The sequence below is a fragment of the Balaenoptera borealis genome, assembly GCF_965194805.1.
Source record: "Balaenoptera borealis genome assembly, chromosome: 6".
NCBI lineage: Eukaryota > Metazoa > Chordata > Mammalia > Artiodactyla > Balaenopteridae > Balaenoptera > Balaenoptera borealis.
The window spans coordinates 32,333,313-32,359,221 of NC_138863.1; the positions used below are offsets into that span (position 1 = coordinate 32,333,313).

Below are 25,909 nucleotides of genomic sequence, written 5' to 3' on the forward strand. Positions count from 1 at the left end.
AAAGGAAAAAAACAAAGAAAAAACAAGTTAAGCATTCAGCATTAAAAAATAATGTTTCAGTAGATCACAGAAAGAGTGGTTAAAGCAGAATGTGTCATGAACAGGAGTTTTTGGATGAAATTATATGACACTTTTATTTAAAAACAACTTTATTAGAGATTTCTTCAAATTAGTGACCCCTAAACACTAAAAAGTACAAAAAATGAAAGGGACTACAGATTCCCTATAGAACATTTACTTGAGGATTAAATAATAATTGGGGGATCACCTTTTTATTATATAAGTGGGGAAGTACAAATATGATGTTTTATATTCTAAGTGCCTTTTTGTCATTAAATTCTGACAGGATCCTAAAATTTTCTATTAGCAGTTGTTAGCCTCAAATAAATCTCAAAAGATTTTCCCAAGTTAGAATAAATTTCAGTTATTAATTATCCATCCAATTGTACATCCTATTTTAACATGCTCTAATTAGTACTGTAAACTAAATGCATTAGGTGTTCATTATAAAATTAAATATCAAATTTCAGATAATAGTGCTTATATCAAAATTATAAAAAAGAAGAAGATTTTTTTAAAAAATTTATACCATACATATTCTTTTACCTAGATCTACATTAAATTTAGATTTAACTGATTTCTAGCCATACTTGTGTGAGGTATATTTTTTAAATTTAAATTTGCTTATATTAGACACAGATCAACTGCATGAACCGTACAGTTTCACTTATAGGCATTTATACGTATTTATTCAGCATCACATTTGAAAAGTCACTGTCTTTCAAATCACTGCTGAGATGCAAACTTTAAATAACCTAATACTTAGCTGAAGCTCTGCATAGTTTCTTAAGTACGAACACCAATTTAAATGAAAGTTATATGTTCCTCAGTTGTGATTACAGTACTTTACATACATAGCAGGCACTTCAATACATTTTAAAAGATAGCCAAAATATATAATGACTATCTACTCAAAAGCAGTGGAAATACTAATTCACATATTAGTTTTATCTATATTATTCTCACCCAAAATGTTGAGATAAATTTGTTTTAGAAAAATTCAAAGTACATGTTTGTTTATATGTGTTCTTTCTGAAAACGAATGCCAAAAGTTTGCTGATATTTTTGAGATAAAGCAAATACTTTAATAACATACTGAATAATTTTTAATTAGTCATACTAAATCATTAAAAGATTAGAAATATAATACCACATTTATTTCCAGATCTACATGAGGTATTTTCATAACTGATTAAGCAAAAGCAATTCAGTCAAAGATGACTGTTTAAAACTTGAGAACATAACACTAAGAAGAAAGAAGGATAACATAGTTACAGTGGTAAGAAATCTTCATAACTACTAGTAGGCCAAGACTTGATCCTCTGGAAAGAAAAGATAAACGCTTAATTTTCTAAAGACTTAGTTCCATTATGGGCTATTGTTTTTAAGCTGGACAAAAATTATACTTACCTTTACTCCATGTCCAATATCATCTAGAATTGTATAGTCAATAGGTTTTCTAATATAACGAACTGGTCTTTCAAGGTTGGCTGGAGCAATAATCTTATGTGTCCTTGAAGTGTTTTTATTGGTAGTCAAAATACCAATTTCTCTTCTTGCAACTTTCTCTTTATGAATATCAACAGTCTACAAAATATAATATAAACACAACACAAAAATGTATAGCTCTAATATCCAGAAAAATAAAAATATAAATACTTAGAGCTTTAATATCATTTTTCATATTCTTAACCACAACTGCTAACTTCTCCTTTTGGGACCAATACTGACTTTCTCCCTTTCTAGGCTAAAGCAAGGAATGGGAAACCATGGCTGGCAGACCAAATTTGGCCCACCACCTATTTTTTACAGCCCAAAAGCTAAGAGAGGTGTTCACATTTTTTTAATGGTTGAAAAAAGTCAAAAGAAAAATAAGGTCTTGACATGTGAAAATTATATGGAATTCAAATTTCAGTTTCTATGAACAAAGTTTTATTGGAACACAGTCATTCTACTTGCTTACATATTTTCACAATATAATGGCAGAGGTGAGTAGTACTAACAGAGACCTTATGGCCTGCAAAGCATAAAATATTTATTAGCTGGCCCTTTACAGAAAAAGTTTGCCAACCTCTGGATTAAACATGATAATTTTTCCCCTCTCCATTAAGACTTAACCTTATTAAGAAAGCCCCAGTGAAGGAATTCCCTGGTGGTCCAGTGGTTAGGACTCCATGCCTTCACTGCTGAGGGCCTGGGTTCAATCTCTGGTTGGGGAACTAAGATCCCACAAGCCGTGCAGTGCAGCCAAAAAAAAAGAGAAAAATCCTCAAAAAAAAGAAAGCCCCAGTGATTAATCTGGTTCCATTTAAAAATAATCTACTACGGGGGCTTCCCTGGTGGCGCAGTGGTTGAGAATCTGCCTGCCAATGCAGGGGACACGGGTTCGAGTCCTGGTCTGGGAGGATCCCACATGCCGCGGAGCAACTAGGCCCATGAGCCACAATTGCTGAGCCTGCGCGTCTGGAGCCTGTGCTCCGCAGCGGGAGAGGCCGCGATGGTGAGAGGCCCGCGCACCGCGATGAGGAGTGGCCCCCACTCGCCACAACTGGAGCGGGCCCTCGCACAGAAGCGAAGACCCAACACAGCCATAAATAAATAAATAAATAAATAAATAAAATTTTTTTAAAAAAGTGATTTGCAGTGTTTTTGGTGTGTAAAGATGAGATTTAAAAAAAAAATAACCTATTAGTATAAATTCTATTAGTGTTTAAATATTTTTTTATTAAAAAAGAGAGGCCTAAATTATAAATACAATGTTAAAAAATAGGAATCATTTTTGGGGCTTCCCTGGTGGCGCAGTGGTTGAGAATCTGCCTGCCAATGCAGGGAACACAGGTTCGAGCCCCGGTCTGGGAAGATCCCACATGCTGCGGAGCAACTAGGCCCGTGAGCCACAACTACTGAGCCTGCGCGTCTGGAGCCTGTGCTCCGCAACAAGAGAGGCCGCGACAGTGAGAGGCCCGCGCACCGCGATGAAGAGTGGCCCCCGCTTGCCACAACTAGAGAAAGCCCTAGCACAGAAACGAAGACCCAACATAGCAATCAATCAATCAATCAGCAAATCTTTAAAAAAAAAATTTAAAAAAAGAATCATTTTTTACAGAGAAACTTGTTTACTGAGGCAATGCTGCTTATATTTTATCATAACAAAATGCTTGTAAAATATTTCATTATTTTATTTATTAAACGTTCAAAATAGGATATAATTTAGTACATAACAACAATGTGTTTTTACTCAGTTTTCTATTTGCTGAGAGAGGGCGAATTTAAGCATGGGTAATTAATACACTAAAGCAGCATTTTTCAAACTGCAAGGTGCAATTTAGTGAGATGTGAGCAGCAATTATTTTAAATGAAAAAGAACAGAAATATCAGACAACATACACATAGTAAGGTATTTTTTCTTAAAATATGTTATGTATATAAATACATACATTAAATTGTGTACTGGATGGAATATAAAATGTATTTTCAACTGTGAGTTGCAGTTTAAAAAGTTTGAAAAATACTTCACTAAAATTGTTCACATCTCTTGCCACCATTCCTGGCTCAAGCAGCAATTAACAGACACTTTTGCTATTTCCTCCCCAAACCTACTTCAATTTACCCTGTCTAAAGAATAACCAGGTAGTAACACAGAAATGGAAATGAAAGATAACCATCATGACATTATTAAATACGACTTTAAGAAATCTGAACACTGATTATTTATCCTTCTAAACTACCTAAAGTGTGAAGGAAACCTGAAACAAATTTGAAGCCTCCCATTTCAACCAACAGATCTTAAAAGAAACAGAATCTATAAGTTCATAACTAATAAATATCTAAATGAAGCGTCAAATCGAATACTGGCCAAGGTAGTGACTTTATCATTTTAACTATTTCTTTTTAAGACAAAAATAGGTTTTGAACTTTTTCGGTGCATATTAGAAAAATTACAAAATCTACTTTCCTTTTCAACTGCTTGAGGGAGCTATAACAGAAAAAAAAAGGTTGCACATTAGTGACAATATTGGAATTTACTTATTTTTAACTTCAGAGAAATGGAAATTAATCATATTTTACTTTTGAATAATTTTTAATGAGTCTTTCTGAATTATTAAAAATACAAGCTAGGAAGATTTCATACTTACCAAGTATACTTCAAAATAACCAAAAAACCCCAAAATATGACACTTATTTTTTATATATAACTGGTCTTTGTTATACCAATAAAAGAAAATTTATTAGAGAATGTAATCCTCTTTCAACATTGTTTTCATTCTGCTTAGTTAGAAATATAATTATCTTATTCAGAAATGAAAACAAAAGAATGTAAACCTAATCAACAATAACAGAATTCTAAACTTAGGGCAAACTGGAACTTCAAATTTCAAATTTTCCTGCTAGAAATATTCATAAATCTCTGGAGAATGAAAAGAGGAGTAACTTTTCATTATTATTTGCACTAATATACAGTTATATTTTATAACAAGCACATATTTTAAATTGTTTGAAAAACTGAGACTTTTTAAAAAGCATTAAAACAATTAGATCATACCTGGGGATTGGGGGCACTTACGTATTACTTATATATTTTCTTTATGTACACATAAACACACAGACCAAACCTGTATAAGCCATTACAGTAAGCATAAAAGAAAGACCAACACAGCAAAAGAAACGATCACAGAACTTTTATATATAAGCCGAAATAAGGGATAGTTGCTACAATAGGGCATAAAATTAGGCTCTTAGCTTCCTAGAGAAGGCAAAGTATAAATAATGAGTTACAAGAAAATATACACCCCTTCATTAGAAAAGTGACCATGTGCCCAGCACTAAACTCTTAAAGGAACTGGTTGAAGGAATTATGAGAAAAATGTTCTTTTTTGCTTCTTATATTAATTCTCATTAAAACTGAAGGCATATTTTAAAACGTAATTCTTAACAGCATATGTCTAAATGAAGCCAAAATAATCTAGTTTGGTTATATGTTTCTAGTTGTCTACTCTAAAAGAATACTAGAGCAGGGTTTCTCAACAGCAACACTACCAGCATTTTGGGCCAGATAATTCTTTGTTGTGGAAGGGCTGTCCTGAGCATTGTAGGTTGTAGAGAAGCATCCGAATAGATATCTATAGCACTCCCCACCCCAAGCTGTAACAACCAAAAACATCTGACCTTGCCAATTGTTCCCTTGGGGGTAAAACTGCTCTGACAGAGAACCAGGGATGTAGAAGAAGGACTAATTCATTTGTCTGTTACATTATTCACTCTCAAATGTCAATTGTTTCCAAACTTTGTACAAGAGTTGATTTATGATTAATGCCTCTAGTGACTGCCAAGTATCAATATTCGATGTCATTAACTTTTAAAAATCATCTAAAATAATAAAAGTAATATATGGTTAAGAAAACCCAAAGGTATAATTTGTGAATTGCCATCCTAATACCACAATGAATTGAACTGTAGCAGTTCCCCTGGACAGAATCAAACATACCTTCATAACATGGCTATGATTTTATCTTAAGTCTGAATAACAACTTTTAATGGAGAACAATAAATCTATTACATAAATAAGGAGGAGAAAGTTTGGTCCAGAAGATTCTGAAGTTTTCAGCAATTGCCTAATTCACATTTTTCAAAGATTTCTCTGGTAGAAAATATAATCATTTTCAAATTAGACAGAGTAATTTAATGAATACCCTCCATATACTTAACATCCAGCTTCAACATTCATCAACTCACAGCCAATTGTCAGTTTTAAAAGAACTTTTGTAAAGCTCCTAAAACATATTTTTAAATATGGCTTGTATGTTTTTCCTAAATCAAACTCATAGCTTTCAGTAATCACCACAGCCTTTGCCTTCACAATATACTTTGACATTACAATGCTGAAATGAATAAAGTTAAATTTTGGAAGTACGAATTCAACACTGATAGCTAGTCAGAATTTTAATAGTAAGAAAAGTATTTTCCACTTATCCTGGATTTCTAAAGTTACTAGTTATATGCCAATAAACTTACTCTCATTTAGAAGAGGTCTCAATAATAGCACTCACCTATGGCAAGTGGAAAATGTGTTTAACTAGCAAAGAAGACCAAAACTAATGCAAGTACGCTGCTATTAATACTATTATTGTTTGCTACCTGTTAACCAAAAAACACGCCAAGTAATACTGCTGCAACTGTGCAAGAGTTAAATATCTTTTCTCCCACAGTTCCTTAACAATTTGTTTCTCCATCCTCTAACAGCTATTGCCAAGCTGGTCTCACATGCTGCAGGCTCGCCCCATGATACTTCAACCACGCAGTGCCAAACCCAGGCTCCTCTAGAATACCTCTCATGGCCTTGACTTTCAGCTCCTCTGCAAGCCTGAGCCCCCCTCCCACACGTCCATCATGGACCCAAGCACATGCTCAGGCCACAGCAGATGGCAGGAAGGTATGTATGAAGTATTTTGTTTTAGGGTTATCCATGCATTGTCCCATTACCACAGATAATTGGAAGTAGACTGCACTGGATAGCACCACCTCAGTCAGCTGCCCATCAGTGTGGGAAAACATCTGCAGTCAGACAGTTACAGTGGGTTAACTCAACTAAGTTGGGTGTTTTAAAATGTGTCTCCATTTTTTTTACATTAGTAAGTTAATGTTTCAAATAAGCATTTACTTATTTTAATTACAAATATGCTTTACACTATTCATCTTTCATAAAACAAATTAGTTATTCACAAACTGAATGGGTAATTTTCAATTTTTTATTTTTTATAAAATGATATAAACTATAAATATAAACTTAATTAGGAACTGTATAAATCCTACTTTCTATACATAATTACACATTGATAACCATTAGTGGGATTTCCTTAATTTAAAATTGGGACTTTTTAAACAAATCTATATACATAAAGTTTTTTGAACAAAAAATTACCCTACATGGTGAGTTCCTCAGGGTTTAGACGTTCCATTGCCTTTTAGTAGTCCCTAAACCCTTAAGAAGAATCACTTCCATTCCTGTATTATTTTACAGTCATTCCTTTCTATCTCCTCTACTTGTTATGTGCTAACTACTTCAACACCTGGCCTAGTAACTTCTAGTTAGCTCTTGGGAGGGTGGGAGAAACACTGCTTTGTAAGTTATGTTGCCTTTTGCCTTTTCTTGATCTTCTTCTAAGCCATGTTGAACTGAATACAGACAGTATTGACTGTTTTTAGTAGTTATGAGAAGAATTTTAATTTACAAGTTTATAAGAATTTTAGCTTGAATAATGTTCTATAAATCTTTTTTTACCTTACCAGAAATGGACACAGTAAATAGCATTCATCCTTACACATGCTATACTGACTTAACAGCAGCTCTGTGTGCTTTGCTTATACAAGTATTCAGTAAAAATTAAATGTTTGCTCTGACAACTACACATTTTTGAAAAATATTTAACATTAATTTAACTCTTACTCTCGGCTTGAAGATTAAAAATTTCATTTATCTTTTAAATAATATGCTTCCAAAGAATTGATAGGATAACAACAACAAAGCTAGAGGTGGAACTTCTTTAAAATTTAACACCCTTAAAATACCTAAGGTAATCCACATCAAGAACCTATCCTAACACTGTCTTACAGATACAGTGAGTGTGGTATAGATTAGTACACTACCTAATACTATATGGTCTTTTTAGTACAAAATTTCTGATACTAAATATTCATAATCAACTCTATCTTGTTTTTCAAAACATTTGCCATTGGGAGAATGGGTTATTACTTTGTTTTGTTGAATTATTTCTTCCTGATACATAGTTGGTAGAGTCAGTGGAATTTCCATCCTCGGATTCAAAATGAAAGTAAACTGGAGATAGTTCAGTTACATCAGAGTGATAGAGGGTTGAGGTGAGTAGGGCACAGACTGAGGTAAACAGCAGAGCCAGCAGAATAGAAAGAAGAAAAAAGCAAATATAAATCAAGTTCATTTGTGAGAATCTCACAATTGTGAGAATAAAAATTCAAAATGGAAGACAGCTCATAAATCATCTAATCAGTCCTATCATTTTACAGGTGAGAAAACTGAAGTTCAAATAAGTCAAATATCACACAAGTCAGCAGAAGGACCAGAGTAAAATCTAGATCCCCCATCCTCTCCCTCCCAGTCCTCAGTGTTCATCTCTATTAAAATGGAGAAAAGAGCTAGAGCACTAGGAGGCTGAAAAGTGGTAAGGTTCCTACCTAGGAGATAGGAAAAAGATACTGATGAGGAAAGAAATTGAATACCTCAGATATCTAATATCTACTGGTCCTTAACCACTCTAACAGACAACCCTTAACAACAACTCTTGACACCTACCATTCCAATACACATGTGATCTCATCTTTGACCTGACTGAATCTCCATTTCTTTGCTTCTTCAACCCCACCTTCTCTCCAAATTCTCCCAACCTAGTATTTTTGCTCCAAATGCAAAAATAAATATGACCTCAAGATATCTTGAGAACATTGTAACTCCCTCTAAAAACATAATAATGTTTTTAATAAAGCATAATAATAATAAAATTTAAGTACCAAACATTTGAAAACCAGTATTTTAGAGCAAGAGCCTACAAACTATAGCCCACATGCCAAAACTGGCCTGCAGCCTGCTTTTATATGGTCCACAAGCTAAGAATGCTTTTTACATATTTAAACAGTTGCTTAAAAACATACAGCACAGAAATTCCCTGTCAGTCCAGTGGTTAGGGCTCCACACTTCCACTGCAGGAGGCATGGGTTCGATCCCTGGGAACTAAGATCCCGGATGCCATGCAGCATGGCCAAAAAAAAAAAAAAAAAAAAAAAAATACAGCACAAAGAATCATATGAGACTGAAACCCTATGTGGCCCACAAAGCCTAAAATATTGACTATCTAGCCCTTTACAAAAAAGTTTGCCAATTCTTGCTTCAGAGTATCTACTGAGCATTTGCTTTATAAACAGAAAACATTCTCTTATACTATGGAATCATATTTCATTCTAAAGAGCATCAAGGAGCTTTGATATTCAATTGACTTTTAAAACAAAGGACTCTACGTACATTAAATGTAACTGAAAAAAATTTCAATCCTTAAGGTAAATGCTAAAAGTACATAAATTTTTAAAAATTTACTCATTTCTTAGCTATAGCCTCTATCAGCCCATTTCTCCTACTCAACTCCTCATCCAACATACTTCAATATATTTCATATAAACTTAACAGCTGTTGTAGGTTGCAGATCCCTTGCTTTTCCAAGTATTGCCCTCTAGACACTCAACTCCAAAGGAAGGAGGCTCAACATATACTTGACAGCTCTGACTTAGGCCCCTGTTATTTCTGACCTACCAATCTCTATCCATTCATCTCTCCCATTTTTTACTTATTCCATTAGAACAGCTTTAAAAGATAGTATTAAACCATATTAATTAAATATATAATAGATTTATGTGATACTCAAAAAGAAAATGTTCTCATTAACTGAATACATATACTTACAACTTAGAGTAAACTTAATCGCCTTCTTCCTTAAGGTTGCTACACTTTTCTACCAAAGAACTACAGAATTCTAATCAGAATACAGATGATTACTTTCACTGTCATTTTCCTACTGCCATTATCTACCCACACAATCTCTCCTACTTTATCTCACAAACTAATAAAAAGTTGTCCCTCCTTTTTAGGAACTCTAATATATTAATTTCTCTTCTGCATTTGCACTTTTCTTCTTAATTTCTTCTTTGAGTTCTTTGCCAAAATTTCAAACATGTGGAAATTTTAAGACTCTGAAGTATAAACCTCAAAATTCTATATAAGATTAGCAATATATCAACATCCCTTTTCCTATAGAAAACCAAGTTCATCTATTCCATCATTTAAAATGCCACTGACTATTTCCTCTAGGAGGTCCTTTCAGAATAAAAATCTACCTCTTGCTCATTAAAACTCACCAATACTTTTTTTTTTTAGTTTAAGACACAGCAATACAACAAGCAATAAATTATATGATGTCTACAAAAGTTTATATGGGATGTGAAGAAACCGTTATAGGGGCAAATTCAGATTTAAGATTAAATAATATTAAATAACAAGAAATCCCTCTGAATGGTCTGATGGATTTAACAGAAATATAAGGTAGGGGGGACCTTCAAGATGGCACAGGAGTAAGACGTGGAGATCACCTTCCTCCCCACAAATACATCAAAAATACATCTACATGTGAAACAACAACTACAGAACACCTACTGAATGCTGGCAGAAGACCTCAGACTTCCCAAAAGGCAAGAAACTCCCCCACGTACCTGGGTAAGGCAAAAGAAAAAAGAAAAAACAGAAACAAAAGAATAGAGATGGGACCTGCACCTCTGGGAGGGAGCTGTAAAGGAGGAAAAGTTTCCACACACTAGGAAGCCCCTTCACTGGCGGAGACAGTGGGTGTTGGGGGGGAAGCTTCGGAGCCACAGAGGAGAGTGCAGCAACAGGGGTGCAGAGGACAAAGTGGAGAGATTCCCGCAGAGAGGACTGGTGCCGACCAGCACTCACCAGCCTGAGAAGCTTCTCTGCTCACCGACCGGGGCGGGTGGGGTCTGGGAGCTGAGGCTCGGACTTCAGAGGTCAGATCCCAGGGAGAGGACTGGGATTGGCTGTGTGAACACAGCCTGAAGGGGGCTAGTGCACCACAGCTAGCAGGGAGGGAGTCCGGGAGAAAGTATGGACCTGCCTGAGAGGCAAGAGACCACTGTTTCAGGGTGCATGGGGAGAGGGGATTCAGAGCACCACCTAAACAAGCTACAGATATGGGTGCGAGCCACGGCTATCAGCTCAGACACCAGAGACGGGCATGAAACGCTAAGGCTGCTGCTGCAGTCACCAAGAAGCCTGTGTGCAAGCATAGGTCACTATCCACACCTCCCCTCCCGAGAGCCTGTGCAGCCTGCCACTGTCAGGGTCCCGGGATCCAGGGACAATTTCCCTGGGAGAAACCAAGGTGTGCCTCAGCTGTTGTAATGTCACGCTGGCCTCTGCCACCAGAGGTTTGCCCCACATTCCGTACCCCTCCCTCCCCGCAGCCAGAGTGAGCCAGAGCCCCCACAGGCGATCTACACACAGAGGCAGGGCCAAATCCAAAGCTGAACACCAGGAGCTGTGTGAACAAAGAAGAGAAAGGGACATTTCTCCCAGCAACCTCAGGAGCAGCAGATTAAACCTCCACAATCAACTTGACATACCCTGCATCAGTGGAATACCTGAATAGACAACAAATCATCCCAAAATTGAGGCGGTGGACTTTGGGCGCAACCGTAGACTAGAGGTTTGCTTTTTGCATCTCATTTGATTCTGGTTTTATGATTACCTTAGTTTAGTATTTAGACCTTATTATCATTGGTAGATTTGTTTATTGATTTGGTTGCTATCTTTTTTTTAAATATATATATATTTTTTCCTTTGTCTTTTTTTGCGTATATGTGTATGCTTCTTTGTGTGATTTTGTCTGAATAGCTTAGCTTTTACCATTTGTCCTAAAGTTCGGTCCATTTTTGTTTTTTGTTTTTGTTTTGTTTTTTTAGTATAGTTTTTAGTGCTTGTTATCTTTCGTGGATTTGTTTATTGGTTTGGTTGCCCTCTTCTTTCGTTCTTTTTAATTACTTTTTTATTTTTAATAATTTTTTTTATTTTAATAACTTTATTTTATTTTATTTTTCCTTCTTTCCTTTCTTTTCTCCCTTTTCTTCTGAGGCGTGTGGCTGACATGGTCTTGGTGCTCCAGCCAGGTGTCAGGCCTGAGCCTCTAAGGTGGGAGAGCCGAGTTCAGGACATTGGTCCACCAGAGACCTCCCAGCACCACATAATATCAAAGGGCGAAAGCTCTCCCAGAGATCTCCATCTCAATGCTAAAACGCAGCTCTCCTCAACGACCTGTAAGCTACAGTGCTGGACACCTCATGCCAAACAACTAGCAAGACAGGAACACAACCCCATCCATTAGCAAGAGGCTGCCTAAAACCATAATAAGTTCACAGACACCCCAAAACACACCACCAAACGTGGTCCTGCCCACCAGAAAGGCAAGATCCAGCTTCATCCACCAGAAAACAGGCACCAGTCCCATCCACCAGGAAGCCTACACAACCCACTGAACCAACCTTAACCACTGGGGGCAGACATCAAAAACAATGGGAACTACGAACCTTCAGCCTGTGAAAAAGAGACCCCAAACGCAGTTAAGTGAAGCAAAATGAGAAGACAGAAATACACAATAGATGAAGAAGCAAGGTAAAAACCCACCAGACCAAACAAATGAAGAGGAAATAGGCAGCCTACCTAAAAAAGAATTCAGAGTAATGACAGTAAAGATGATCCAAAATCTTGTAAATAGAATGGAGAAAACACAAGAAACTAGAAGAACTAAAGAGCAAACAAACACTGATGAACAACACAGTAAATGAAATTAAAAATTCTCTAGAAGGAATCAATAGCAGAATAACTGAGGCAGAAGAATGGATAAGTGACCTGGAAGATAAAATAGTAGAAATAACTACCGCAGAACAAAATAAGAAAAAAGAATGAAAAGAATTGAGGACAGTCTCAGAGATTTCTGGGACAACATTAAATGCACCAACATTCGAATTATAGGGGTCCCAGAAGATGAAGAGAGAAAGAAAGGGACTAAGAAAATATTTGAAGACATTATAGTTGAAAACTTCCCTAATGCGGGAAAGGAAATAGTCAATCAAGTCTAGGAAGTGCAGAGAGTCCCATACAGGATAAATCCAAGAAGAAACACACCAAGATACATATTAACCAAACTATCAAAAATTAAATACAAAGAAAAAATATTAAAAGCAGCAAGGGAAAAGCAAAAAATAACATACAAGGGAATCCCCATAAGGTTAACAGCTGATCTTTCAGCAGAAACTCTGCAAGCCAGAAGGGTGTGGCAGGACATATTTAAAGTGATGAAAGGGAAAAACCTACAACCAAGATTACTCTACCCAGCAAGGATCTCATTCAGATTCAACAGAGAAATTAAAACCTTTACAGACAAGCAAAAGCTAAGAGAATTCAGCACCACCAAACCAGCTCTACAACAAATGCTAAAGGAACTTCTCTAAGTGGGAAACACAAGAGAAGAAAAGGACCTGCAAAAACAAACCCAAAACAATTAAGAAAATGGTCATAGGAACATACATATCAATAATTACCTTAAACGTGAATGGATTAAAAGCTCCAACCAAAAGACACAGGCTTGCTGAACGGATTCAAAAACAAGACCCATCTATATGCTGTCTACAAGAAACCCACTTCAGACTTAGGGACACATACAGACTGAAAGTGAGGGGATGGAAAAAGATATTCCATGCAAATGGAAATCAAAAGAAAGCTGAAGTAGCAATACTCATATCAGATAAAATAGACTGTAAAATAAAGAATGTTACAAGAGACAAGGAAGGACACTACATAATGATCAAGGGATCAATCCAAGAAGAAGATATAACAATTATAAATATATATGCACCCAACATAGGAGCACCTCAATACATAAGGCAACTGCTAACAGCTATAAAACAGGAAATCGACAGTAACACATTAATAGTGGTGGACTTTAACACCTCACTTACACCAATGGACAGATCAGCCAAAATGAAAATAAATAAGGAAACACAAGCTTTAAATGACACAATAGACCAGATAGATTGAATTGATATTTATAGGACATTCCATCCAGAAACAGCAGATTACACTTTCTTCTCAAGTGCACACGGAACATTCTCCAGGATACATCACATCTTGGGTCACAAATCAAGCCTCAGTAAATTTAAGAAAATTAAAATCATATCAAGCATCTTTTTGGACCACAACACTATGAGATTAGAAATGAATTACAGGGAAAAAAACGTAAATAACACAAACACATGGAGGCTAAACAATACGTTACTAAATAACCAAGAGATCACTGAAGAAATCAAAGAGGAAATCAAAAAATACCTAGAAACAAATGGCAATGAAAACACGATGACCCAAAACCTATGGAATGCAGCAAAAGCAGTTCTAAAATGGAAGTTTATAGCAATACAGTCCTACCTCAAGAAAGAAGAAACATCTCAAATAAACAACCTAACCTTACACCTAATGCAATTAGAGAAAGAAGAACAAAAAAACCCCAAAGTTAGCAAAAGGAAAGAAATCATAAAGATCAGATCAGAAATAAATGAAAAAGAAATGAAAGAAACAATAACAAAGATCAATAAATCTAAACACTGGTTCTTTGAGAAGATAAACAAAATTGATAAACCATTACCCAGACTCATCAAGAAAAAAAGGGAGAAGACTCAAAGGAACAGAATTAGAAATGAAAAAGAAGAAGTAACAACTGACAATGCAGAAAGACAAAGGATCATGAGAGATTACTACAAGCAACTATATGCCAATAAAATGGACAACCTGGAGGAAATGGACAAACTCTTAGAAAAGCACAACCTTCCGAGACTGAACCAGGAAAATATAGAAAATATAAACAGACCAATCACACGCAATGAAATTGACACTGTGATTAAAAATCTTCCAACAAACAAAAGTACAGGACCAGATGGTTTCACAGGAGAATTCTATCAAACATTTAGAGAAGAGCTAACATTTATGCTTCTCAAACTCTTCCAAAATATAGCAGAGGGAGGAACACTCCCAAACTCATTCTATGAGGCCACCATCACCGTGACACCAAAACCAGACAAAGATGTCACAAAAAGAGAAAGCTGCAGGCCAATATCACTGATGAACACAGATGTAAAAATCCTCAACCAAATACTAGCAAACAGAATCCAACAGCACATTAAAAGGATCATACACCATGATCAAGTGGGGTTTATCCCTGGAATGCAAGGATTCTTCAATATACGCAAATCAATCAATGTGATACACCATATTAACAAATTGAAGGAGAAAAACCATATGATCATCTCAATAGATGCAGAAAAAGCTTTTGACAAAATTCAACAGCGATTTATGATAAAAACCCTTCAGAAAGTGGGCACAGAGGGAACTTACCTCAACATAATAAAGGCCATATATGACAAACTCACAGCCAACATCGTTCTCAATGGTGAAAAACTGAAACCATTTCCACTAAGATCAGGAACAAGACAAGGATGTCCACTCTCACCACTATTATTCAACATAGTTTGGAAGTTTTAGCCACAGCAATCACAGAAGAAAAAGAAATAAAAGGAATCCAAATCGGAAAGAAAGAAGTAAAACTGTCACTGTTTGCAGATGACATGACACTACACATAGAGAATCCTAAAGATGCTACAAGAAAACTACTAGAGCTAATCAATGAATTTGGTAAAGTTGCAGGATACAAAATTAATGCACAGAAATCTCTTGCATTCTTATACACTAATGATGAAAAATCTGAAAGAGAAATTAAGGAAACACTCCCATTTACCATCGCAACAAAAAGAATAAAATACCTAGGAATAAACCTACCTAAGGAGACAAAAGACCTGTATGCAGAAAACTATAAGACACTGATGAAAGAAATTAAAGATGATACAAACAGATGGAGAGATATACCATGTTCTTGGACTGGAAGAATCAACATTTTGAAAATGACTATACTACCCAAAGTAATCTACAAATTCAATGCAATCCTTATCAAATTACCAATGGCATTTTTCACAGAACTAGAACAAAAAAGTTCACAGTTTGTATGGAAACATAAAAGACTCTGAATAGCCAAAGCAATCTTGAGAAAGAAAAATGGAGCTGGAGGAATCAGGTTCCCTGATTTTAGACTATACTACAAAGCTACAGTAATCAAGACAGTATGGTACTGGCAAAAAAACAGAAATAGAGATCAATGGAACAGGAGAGAAAGCCCAGATATAAAACCACTCATATATGGTCACCTTATCTTTGATAAAGGAGGCAAGAATATACAATGGAGAAAAGGCAGCCTCTTCAATAAGTGGTGCTGTGAAAACTAGACAGCTACATGTAAAAGAATGAAATTAAACACTTCCTAACACCATACACAAAAATAAACTCAAAATGGATTAAGGACCTAAATGTAACGCCAGACACTATAAAACTCTTAGAGGAACACATAGGCAAAACACTCTATGACATAAATCATAGCAAGATCCTCTTTGACCCACCTCCTAGAGAAATGGAAATAAAAGCAAAAATAAACAAATGAGACCTAATGAAACTTAAAAGCTTTTGCACTGCAAAGGTAACCATAAACAAGATGAAAGGATAACCCTCAGAATGGGAGAAAATATTTGCAAACAAAGCAACTGACAAAGGATTAATCTCCAAAATATACAAGCAGCTTGTGCAGCTCAATATCAAAAAAACAAAACAATTCAATCCAAAAATGGGCAGACCTAAACAGACATTTCTCCAAAGAAGATATACAGATTGCCAAGAAACACATGAAAGGATGTTCAACATCACTAATCATTAGAGAAATGCAAATCAAAACTACAATGAGGTATCACCTCACACCGGTCAGAACGGCCATCATCAAAAAATCTACAAATAATAAATGTTGGAGAGGGTGTAGAAAAAAGGGAACCCTCTTGCACTGTTGGTGGGAATGTAAATTGATACAGCCACTATGGAGAACAGTATGGAAATTCCTTAAAAAACTAAAAATGGAACTACCATACGACCCAGCAATCCTACTACTGGGCATATACCCTGAGAAAACCATAATTCAAAAAGATGCATGTACCACAATGTTCACTGCAGCTCTATTTACAATAGCCAGGACAAGGAAGCAACCTAAGTGTGCATCAACAGATGAAAGGATAAAGAAGATGTGGCACATATATACAATGGAATATTACTCAGCCATAAAAAGAAACGAAACTGAGTTATTTGTAGTGAGGTGGATGGACCTAGAGTCTGTCATACAGAGTGAAGTTAAGTCAGAAAGAGAAAAACAAATACTGTATGCCAACACATATATATGAAATCTTAAAAAAAAAAAAAATTGGTTCTGAAGAACCTAGGGGCAGGACAGGAATAAAGACGCAGATGTAGAGAATGGACTTGAGGACACGGGGAGGGGGAAGGGTAAGCTGGGATGCAGTGAGAGAGTGGCACAGGCATATATACACTACCAAATGTAAAATAGATAGCTAGTGGGAAGCAGCTGCATAGCACAGGGAGATCAACTCTGTGCTCTGCGTCCAACTAGAGGGGTGGGATAAGGAGGGTGGGAGGGAGAGGCAAGAGGGAGGGGATATGGGGATATATGTATACGTATAGCTGATTCACTTTGTTATACAGCAGGAACTAACACACCACTGTAAAGCAATTATACTCCAACAAAGATGTTAAAAAAAAAAAAAGAAGAAATATAAGGTAGACCTTACATAATTGATTCGGTTATGTGGACTATATTTAATTATATAAATTAAACCTAAGACTTTGAAAAATTGATGGATTAGTCAATTTTAGAGGAGTCCTGAACTTTTAAGATATACGAAGAAAGGTAATATGCACATTTTAAAACTCTTTTTATTCCAGAAGCATTCTAATCATTTAGTTCTAAGAATAGTATTGAATACCACCAAGTTACTCAAATGGCAAGAGAGCTAAAATAGAAAAGTTCCAAAGATTTCAAAGAGAAGCAGACAGATCAAAATATTTTCGTTTTAATGTTTTAAAAAATGTATTTTGTAATTATAAATTGGTTTTCACTGTAGTAATATTTTAAATGGTCCCAAAATATAGGAATGGTTATGAAAATTGTGATATATATATACAACATTATGTAGCCACTGAAAATGTTTATGAAGATCTCATAACATCACGAGAAGATGTTTGTTGCAATGGTAAGTTAAAAGAGCAGAACTCAAAATTCCATATATAGTATAATCCCAGCTAAATTTTAAAATTCATTTAGAAGAAAAAAATATTAAAAGGAAATATACCAAAATATTAACAGGAGAAGTTTGAGTAGTGGAGAAAGGGTTTTTTTCCTATTTTTTTCTCTTTTCTTTATGACATTTACAATGGAGAAAGTATAACATTAATTTTTTCTAAGTTCTATACAAAGATAATTTTATAAGGTCACTTAATCTTTCCATTACTGAGGTAACAGAAAAAAGAATTTAAACAAGTCATCAAGCTATCACATTTTAAGTGTAAAATTCGGTAAAAATTGGAAGAAACCATGCAAATTTTCACCTCAAGGCCGATTATTTTAACTTGACAACTGAGTTTTAATGAAGCCATTAAAGTAGACTTCCGAGGACTTCCATGGTGGTGCAGTGGATAGGAATCCAAGCTCCCAATGCAGGGGGCCCAGGTTCAATCCCTAGTCAGGGAACTATATCCTACATGCATGCTGCAACTAAGAGATTGCATGCCACAACTGGGGAGCCCTTGTGCCACAACTAAGGAGCCAGCAAGCCGCAACTAGGGAGGCTGCTGCTGCAACTCAGGAGCCCTGGAGCCGCAACTAAGGAGCCCACCTGCTGCAACTAAGACCTGGTGCAACCAAATAAATAAATATTTTTTAAAAAAGATGTTTAGGGACTTCCCTCGTGGTGCAGTGGTTAAGAATCCACCTGCCAATGCAGGGGACACGAGTTCGAGCCCTGTTCCGGGACGATCCCACATGTCACGGAGCAACTAAGCCCATGCACCACAACTAATGAGCCTGTGCTGTAGAGCCCGCGTGCCGCTACTACTGGAGCCCGCATGCCACAACTACTGAAGCCTGCGCGTCTAGAGCCGGTGCTCTGCAACAAGAGAAGCCACCGCAATGAGAAGCCCGCACACCGCAACAAAGAGTAGCCCCCGTTCACAACAACTAGAGAAAGCCCACGCACAGCAACAAAGACCCAACGCAGACAAAAATAAATAAATTTTAAAAAAAGATGTTTAAAATAAAGTATACTTCCCTATCAAAATCACAGAGAAGATAATCACTACACAAAAAGATAGAAACAAAAAACAACCTACTACTGAGTTTGTATTTTCCAAATCACACATGTGAGTTAACTCACATAATAAAGGCTGCCAGCGTTACAGATTGCCTGTGTTTATTACGTGTTCCCCATAGGCAAAATAGGAAAATAGTGTGGTCTCACTTGTGAAATATGATTGATTGAAGACTCCATCCTTCGAAGTTGGGACGCCTGGATATCCAGCATCTGCAGGACATTGTTGGCCAAGGTATTTATCAGATAGGCAACACTTGCTAAGGACTGGGTGGTGTAGGCTTTGGTTTCTTCCAGGGCTCGCTGCTTATCTGCTGACTAGAAAAACAAACAAACAATCATTACTTCAAAGATAACCCATTCTATCAATCTAATCTTCAAAAATACTCATCAAAACCATTATGTTGCTGAATCTACACACACTAGTTTAAAATGCTTTGAAAACTAATTATCAGTATTCATGTAAACCCAACAACTAAATTATTGACTTGACTTCACTAATATTTTCACGTTGAATAGATACATCTTTGTACAGATGCAAATAAAATCCCGAAGCTGTTGTTTAAAAAATGAGATCCGATGGATATTTTGAGCAATGACAGCAAGTACAGTACATAGCTTCTCAAGGTCACTGCTTGGAAAGGTAGCATTGATTTGAATGAGTAAATTCTGGCATACATTTTTCTACTTTCCTGAATTCCTCTTTTCCTTTCACTCTAACATGTAAAATGCATTTATAAAGAAATGTCTGTTTAAAGTAATAATGACAAAATAATGATAAATAAAAATGATGAAGTAAATAAAATGGTAATAATCATGATAAATAATGATAAATTAAAATAAAAGTAATAAACGGACACTTCCTTCCCAAGCATCTTAAGTATTATAACCCTATGGAACATAAACTGCCACGTATCATAAACCCTACTTGAAAAACGGAGAGTACACAGTAAAAAGTGGTTAAGTGATTATTTCCAAGGTCACAAAGGAAAGCAATTGTAAAGTTACATATTCTGTACTGCTGACAAACACCATTTTCTTGCCCTAGTCCTACAGAAAGACTCTATGGTTCAGTAGAATGTACACAGCGTCTGAATCAGAAACCTTTTATCTTAATGTCAGTTCTACTATTACAGCGTGTCATATTTTAAGCAGTTGTGAACATCAAGTAACATAATGAATGTAAAACCACTTTCTAATACTATAAATCATTACATCTAACAACGTCATTACCTCTTTGAGTAGTCATTAACTGTTCAAAGCCCACTATGTCCCACTCTCCCCTCTCCCACACCGTTTAGGACTCTAAACTTCTTTAGGACTCTAAACTTCTAAACTTACCTTAGAAAAATAGTCAAATAAGAAAAAGACACAGACAAGGATGTTCACTGACAGTTAATGGTGAAAAAGAAAAAAACATGAGACTGATTAAACAATACATTCATATACTACCTTTATGCAGTAATGAAAATGGTATTATTACGTATTACTGATATGGAAAAATATCTACGAAATAACTAATTGAAAGAGAGCTGGTTACAAAGTACCTTAACACAATCATCCTAATTTTGTAGGTGCCTGTGTATAAATGTAAGCACAAGAAAAAAGGCAGAAAAAGTAAGGCCCAAAATGTTAACATAAGTTTTCTCTGAATGTTAGGAATATAATTTGAGTCTTTTAATGATTTTTAATATGGTCTAATTTTTTTTTTACCTTGGGCATAAATACTTGCGTTATCAGAAAGAGTAAAGCTACATTATTTTAAAACCATAACGCATGCATTAATACAAAAGAACAAACTTTAAGTGCTCTGTCCTAGTCAAGTACTCACAAGGAATATTTGTAAGGAATAAGAGCACCAAAACAAATTTTTAATCCTTCTAAAATGTATTTTACATTTGCACACTTATTTAAACAATAATTTTGGGCTCAAGAGATTTTTCTTGTTATTTCTAAGTGCCAAATGAAGCTTTAAAGTGTTGAGGCTGCTGCACATCTGCTGTATGGATAAGTCAACCCTCGTACATTCACTAAGGTTTTTTTTTTTTTTATAATTCTTTATTTTATTTATTTATTTATTTATTTATTTTGGCCGTGTTGGGTCTTCGTTTCTGTGCTAGGGCTTTCTCTAGTTGCGGCAAGTGGGGGCCACTCTTCATCGCGGTGCGCGGGCCTCTCACTATCGCGGTCTCTCTTGTTGCGGAGCACAGGCTCCAGACGCGCAGGCTCAGTAGTTGTGGCTCACGGGCCTAGTTGCTCCGCGGCATGTGGGATCTTCCCGGTCCAGGGCTCGAACCCGTGTCCCCTGCATTGGCAAGCAGATTCTCAACCACTGCGCCACCAGGGAAGCCCCTCCACTAAGGTTTTATAAGAACCTAATTTTACAAGAGCTGATATTCTAAGTTTTAGAGTTTTGTGCTTGCTTCAGCAGCACATATTTTAAGTTTGAGATTGTTTTCCTATAAAGTTAAGTGCTGAATAAAACCCTGAATAAATGCAAACAGAAACTATTTTGATAAAACTGATACCAAAATTGCTACTTTAACCTAGAAGCCTTATAAATGACAATAGAGAAGCTACAATATCTTATTTTACACATAAGAAATAGAGAACAGCACTGTAATAGAGGTTATTTTGTAATTCTTAAACAACGTCTGATAAGTAAACACCTGTGACTATATTCTTATCTTTTGCTACAACCAAGTTTAATTATCACAGTTATAGTTCATGCATTAAAGGCACTATGACACCTCAACCCAGTTATCTAATATTCCTACTTAAATGGGATTAAGTTCCTGAAAAAAAGAAGAAATTCAGATAAAGGAAAAAATTATCATAGGCTTATAGAGGAATATTATAATGTATGCTATGGTAAGTACAAATAGTCCTATGAGAAAAGATTCTTACATAGAATAAAGTGACCTATTGCCAAGATCCATCCTAGGCAATGATTAATCCTTCCTACTTTGTTATTTCTTCACTTTCCCTCATGATACTGACTTCTTATCTCTACACGGAGATGTTCCCAAAGACTCTGTCTTCAGACTACTCTTCTTGCTGTACTTGCAACCCTTAGAAAGAAATTTCATTCCTTCCTTAGCTATCACTTCCAAGCACAGAATTTTTAAGTCTATTTACATCTTAACCTCCATCTCTCCCAAACCCATATTTCTGTTTACATGGCACCGCACCGTGTATAATGTGCCGTATCAGTATATCTATAACTCACCACCTTCCCCAAAACTACTTCCTCCTACTTTTGTTAATAACATTATTACTCCATCACCTCAGATATTTTCCAAGTCTCTGTATCCTATACCTAATCTGTTGCCATGATCCTTATATTCTATCTGTGCCAACACATCATTTCCTTGCTTTCAACTGCTACTGCCTACATTCTACTTCAGGCCCTCGTTATCTCTTGCCAGGACTACTATACCAGTTTCTAGGTCAGATTGTAGTATCTTACACATGGTCTTGCAGATTCATCTTTCTAAATCAGTTCTGAAGCCCCCAGAGCTTCATCTTACCTACTTAAATAAAAACTCCTTTACTTATCATTTACAGTCTTCCTTAATATGGCCTAGAACTTATCTTCCATTCAACCCTACTTGAACCTTAGATTACAGTTTAATTAGACTTAACGGTTCACAAGACAGACCTTGGTTTCTTACCTTTGTGCCTTTGCCTATTTTCTTCACCTGAACCCATCAACTTCACCAACAACCCATCCCCTACCTTATCATCCCTGATTGTGATACTGATCATTTCTTACTGAGAATTCCCACAGCATTTTGTTTTCAGATTTACAGCACATACTTTATAATATCGTGCTGGCCAAAAAGTTCATTTGGGATTTTCACAAGATGTTATGGAAAAACCCAAATGAACTTTTGGGCCAACCCAATATGTGCATGTTTCATTGACCCAAACTCCCACGCCCCCTAGTGGGAAGACCTTGAGGGTAAGTATTATGCCTTCACATCACATTACACACAGGCATTACATATTATCTGAAGTGTATCTACCAAAATGTTCCAGAGAATCAAAGTTACTTCTATCACCCAATACGCAGTGAGGGTGGGGAGGAAGAAGTGATATAAGAAAGATTTCTTTGACCTCCAGAAGCTTTGGCACCATCCATGGTATTCATGCCTTACTGTGTACCCCTAAAAAGAAAGTTAAACTTGTTTTTCAATTTGATGTTCTAGGATGGGTGCTGAGAAATATGAAGAATAAGAACCTTACACCCTCTAGAGCAGCTCAAGACTGTAGTATTATTACCACTAGGTTACTACCATTATTTATTTTTCCTTTTCACTTCTACTAATAGGATGACAGATTTGGTAGAGATTTAAGTATATAGATAATGGGGAGGGGGCAGGAAAAGAATGATAATGTTTAAGAAGGACGTGTATGGACAAGCAGGAGAGAATTCTCCTCTACAGATCACACCCTTGAGATCTACTGTCTGTTTCTTTCTCTTCTCCAGCAGTAAATCTCTCACCCACTCTAATCCAGCCTGTTACTCTACCTGGAAAATATGTAATTATCTTTGCTCTGGGTATAAACTATTACCACATTAGGTAAAGTACAGGTACTAAGTTCTCATTCAATCAGTTATCTTATCTAAAGTATTAAACAATTTCTTCTAGACCTGCCAGGATTAATTTCATTTCATCAGTTCATTTCAATAAACCTTTATTGACTGAATGTATATTACATGACAGACATTGTACTATGTACTAGAATATGAAAATCAAACACGTTCTCTGCACTCAAGAAGATTTTAGTCCAATACAGAGAAAGGCATATAAAACAGAAAATGTCAATGCAGAATGGTCAGGGATATGAATGCCATCCAACTAGGAACACTATCTTAGATGACCATCCAAGTGGAGTCTCACAGAATGGAGTTAATCCTGCCAAGCAGGAGTAAGAGAAGATATTCCAGGCAGAGCAAACAGCCTACACAAGGGCACAGAGGCATGAAAAAGATTCTTGAATCTAGAAAACATGTAAGTTTGGTATTATTAACATTATCATCAGTTCACTACTGCCCCTACTTTAAGACTGAGACATGTGATGAAGTTTAAGATTAGTATAGTAACTAACCGTTTTCTTTCTCACAAAATTGTTAAGAAATTAAAATATCACATATAATTAACCTAGTAAGGTCATGGCAGAGTCATAGTACCTGACTCAATAATGGGGCTGAGGAGAGGGGAGTATTCTTAGATTACCTATTTACTGAGCTTTCAATTCTGCATTCCAAAAAATCTTGTTACTAAACCAAATTGAAAAGAAAGGCTCCATCACTAAATCTCACAGAAATTAAAGTAATAGTTTCTAAAATATATGCCAATCATTATATACAAATAGAAAAATTTTGCCAAAAAACCATACAAAATATTAGAAATATACTTATGTCTTCAGAATTGTTCAAATATTAATTTCTATGATGCCTAAAAGGGAATATATTCATTTGCTTCCAAACTCCTGGATGGAGAATGCAGTCTACAAAAAAAAGTATGGCATTCAAATTAGAATGAGTCATACAAGTCATAGTGAAAAATAGCAAAGCACAATTAGATAAACATGGACAGTTCACCAAGGAAAGAACACAAGACAAACATGAACGTGGGAAAACATTCAGCCACACAAATGATAGGGGGGAAAAAATGACAGAAACAAAGCACCATTTTTACCAAGTAATTAACAAGAAAAAAGTTTTAAAGAACATACCTGCATCGTTTTAAATTTGCTTTGTGGTTATCTTGCTTTGGTAGACGAAGAAAGAGAAGCACATGCCAAGAATGCCAAATACTCTTACGAAAGGAAAAGTAATACTGAACGTTCCAGGAGACTGCAGAAATCAAGAGAAAGGACTATTTTAAGAGGACGACATGGTCATGCTACTAAGAAGAAAGATGAGGTCAGAAAAGCATCCAGTAAACAGCTGTGGCAATATGGAATTGCTTGATGAATTTTTAAAAAGCATTTTTAGCTGAGTAGTAGTGTAGAAATCAGCTCAGCGTGAATTTTAAGAATTGAGATGGATGCTGGGAAAGCAGCCCTAAGGTCCACAGAGCCGCGGTTCATTAGAGATGCCACTTAGATGTGCAACAGGAATTACCAAGGGGAAAGCTGGATGTAGGAGTCCGAAGCTCAGGAGAGAGGTCAGAGTGGGAAGTAAACACTTGTCATTGGTGTATAGATAGTACTTACAGCATGAACCTAGAAGAGGACACCTGAGCAGTATAAATGCAAATCTGAGAATTCACCCCTGGGGCATGCCAACATTTCAAGGAAGGACTCTCCTAAAGAGAAGCCAGCAAAGGGAGAACGAAGGAGCAGCCAGTGAGATAGAAGGAAAGCCTGGGGAATGTGTAATCATGGACTTAAGAGAGGAAGATATTCAGGGGAATGTTTTCCTTCAGCTGAGTTGAAAGCTGCTGAGCAAAAAAACAAGATGAGAACAAAGACTTGGATCCAACATGGTGCTCATCAATGACCTTGACAAGTGACACCTCAGGGGACAGACTATCAGGTGGAGGAAGAACTAAGTTTGAGTATCTCAAACCAGAGGACAGATCAACACAGACTCCTGTCCTCAGAGGAATATGGATGATCTTCCCCCAAGGGGATCATTTGTGCTTGCCTCAGAAAGATGAGTCTGATCTGGATGCATAGATGTCTAGGGTGAGACAGGACGTACACAGTTTGCCCAGCCAAGGAACCACGGAATCAGGTCTCCTGGGAGGAGCAAAAACCAGGTGAAGCAGAGAGCACATGGCAGGGAGTTGTGGGTAATACAGCTTGAGCTTCAGTAGAATCTGGTCATGGGTATCTGGAGCTAGCTGGAGGCCCTGAATTCCTGCTCTGGCAGGAGGACCTGCCCTTG

At 36.3% G+C, this 25,909-nt stretch overlaps 2 protein-coding genes across 20 annotated transcripts in view; one reads left to right on the forward strand and one right to left on the reverse strand.

Moving 5' to 3' along the window:
• RAPH1 (Ras association (RalGDS/AF-6) and pleckstrin homology domains 1) overlaps window positions 1–25,909 on the forward strand; it is a 169,997-nt gene that overhangs the window by 131,229 nt on the left and 12,859 nt on the right. Inside the window, exons 16-17 of one of the 3 annotated variants that reach the window (XR_014246052.1) lie at window positions 6,301–6,490; window positions 10,016–10,150. Coding sequence is in view for 1 of the 3 variants with exons in the window: in XM_082397038.1 (XP_082253164.1) it covers window positions 6,301–6,381 (81 nt within the window). In the remaining 2 variants the exon portion in view is untranslated. Of the gene's footprint in view, window positions 1–6,300; window positions 7,884–10,015; window positions 10,151–25,909 lie in introns of those variants that run through there. The other 2 variants (XR_014246051.1, XM_082397038.1) reach the window with 2 other exon arrangements.
• Window positions 1–25,909, reverse strand: part of ABI2 (abl interactor 2) — a 91,038-nt gene that overhangs the window by 39,967 nt on the left and 25,162 nt on the right. For 13 of the 17 annotated variants that reach the window (XM_082397088.1, XM_082397098.1, XM_082397100.1 and 10 more), the window contains exons 2-3: window positions 19,156–19,323; window positions 1,471–1,647 (exon numbers count right to left, since the gene is read on the reverse strand). In XM_082397088.1, coding sequence (XP_082253214.1) covers window positions 1,471–1,647; window positions 19,156–19,323 — 345 coding nt within the window. The remainder of the gene's footprint in view (window positions 1–1,470; window positions 1,648–19,155; window positions 19,324–25,909) is intronic. The other 4 variants (XM_082397095.1, XM_082397094.1, XM_082397096.1 and 1 more) reach the window with 1 other exon arrangement.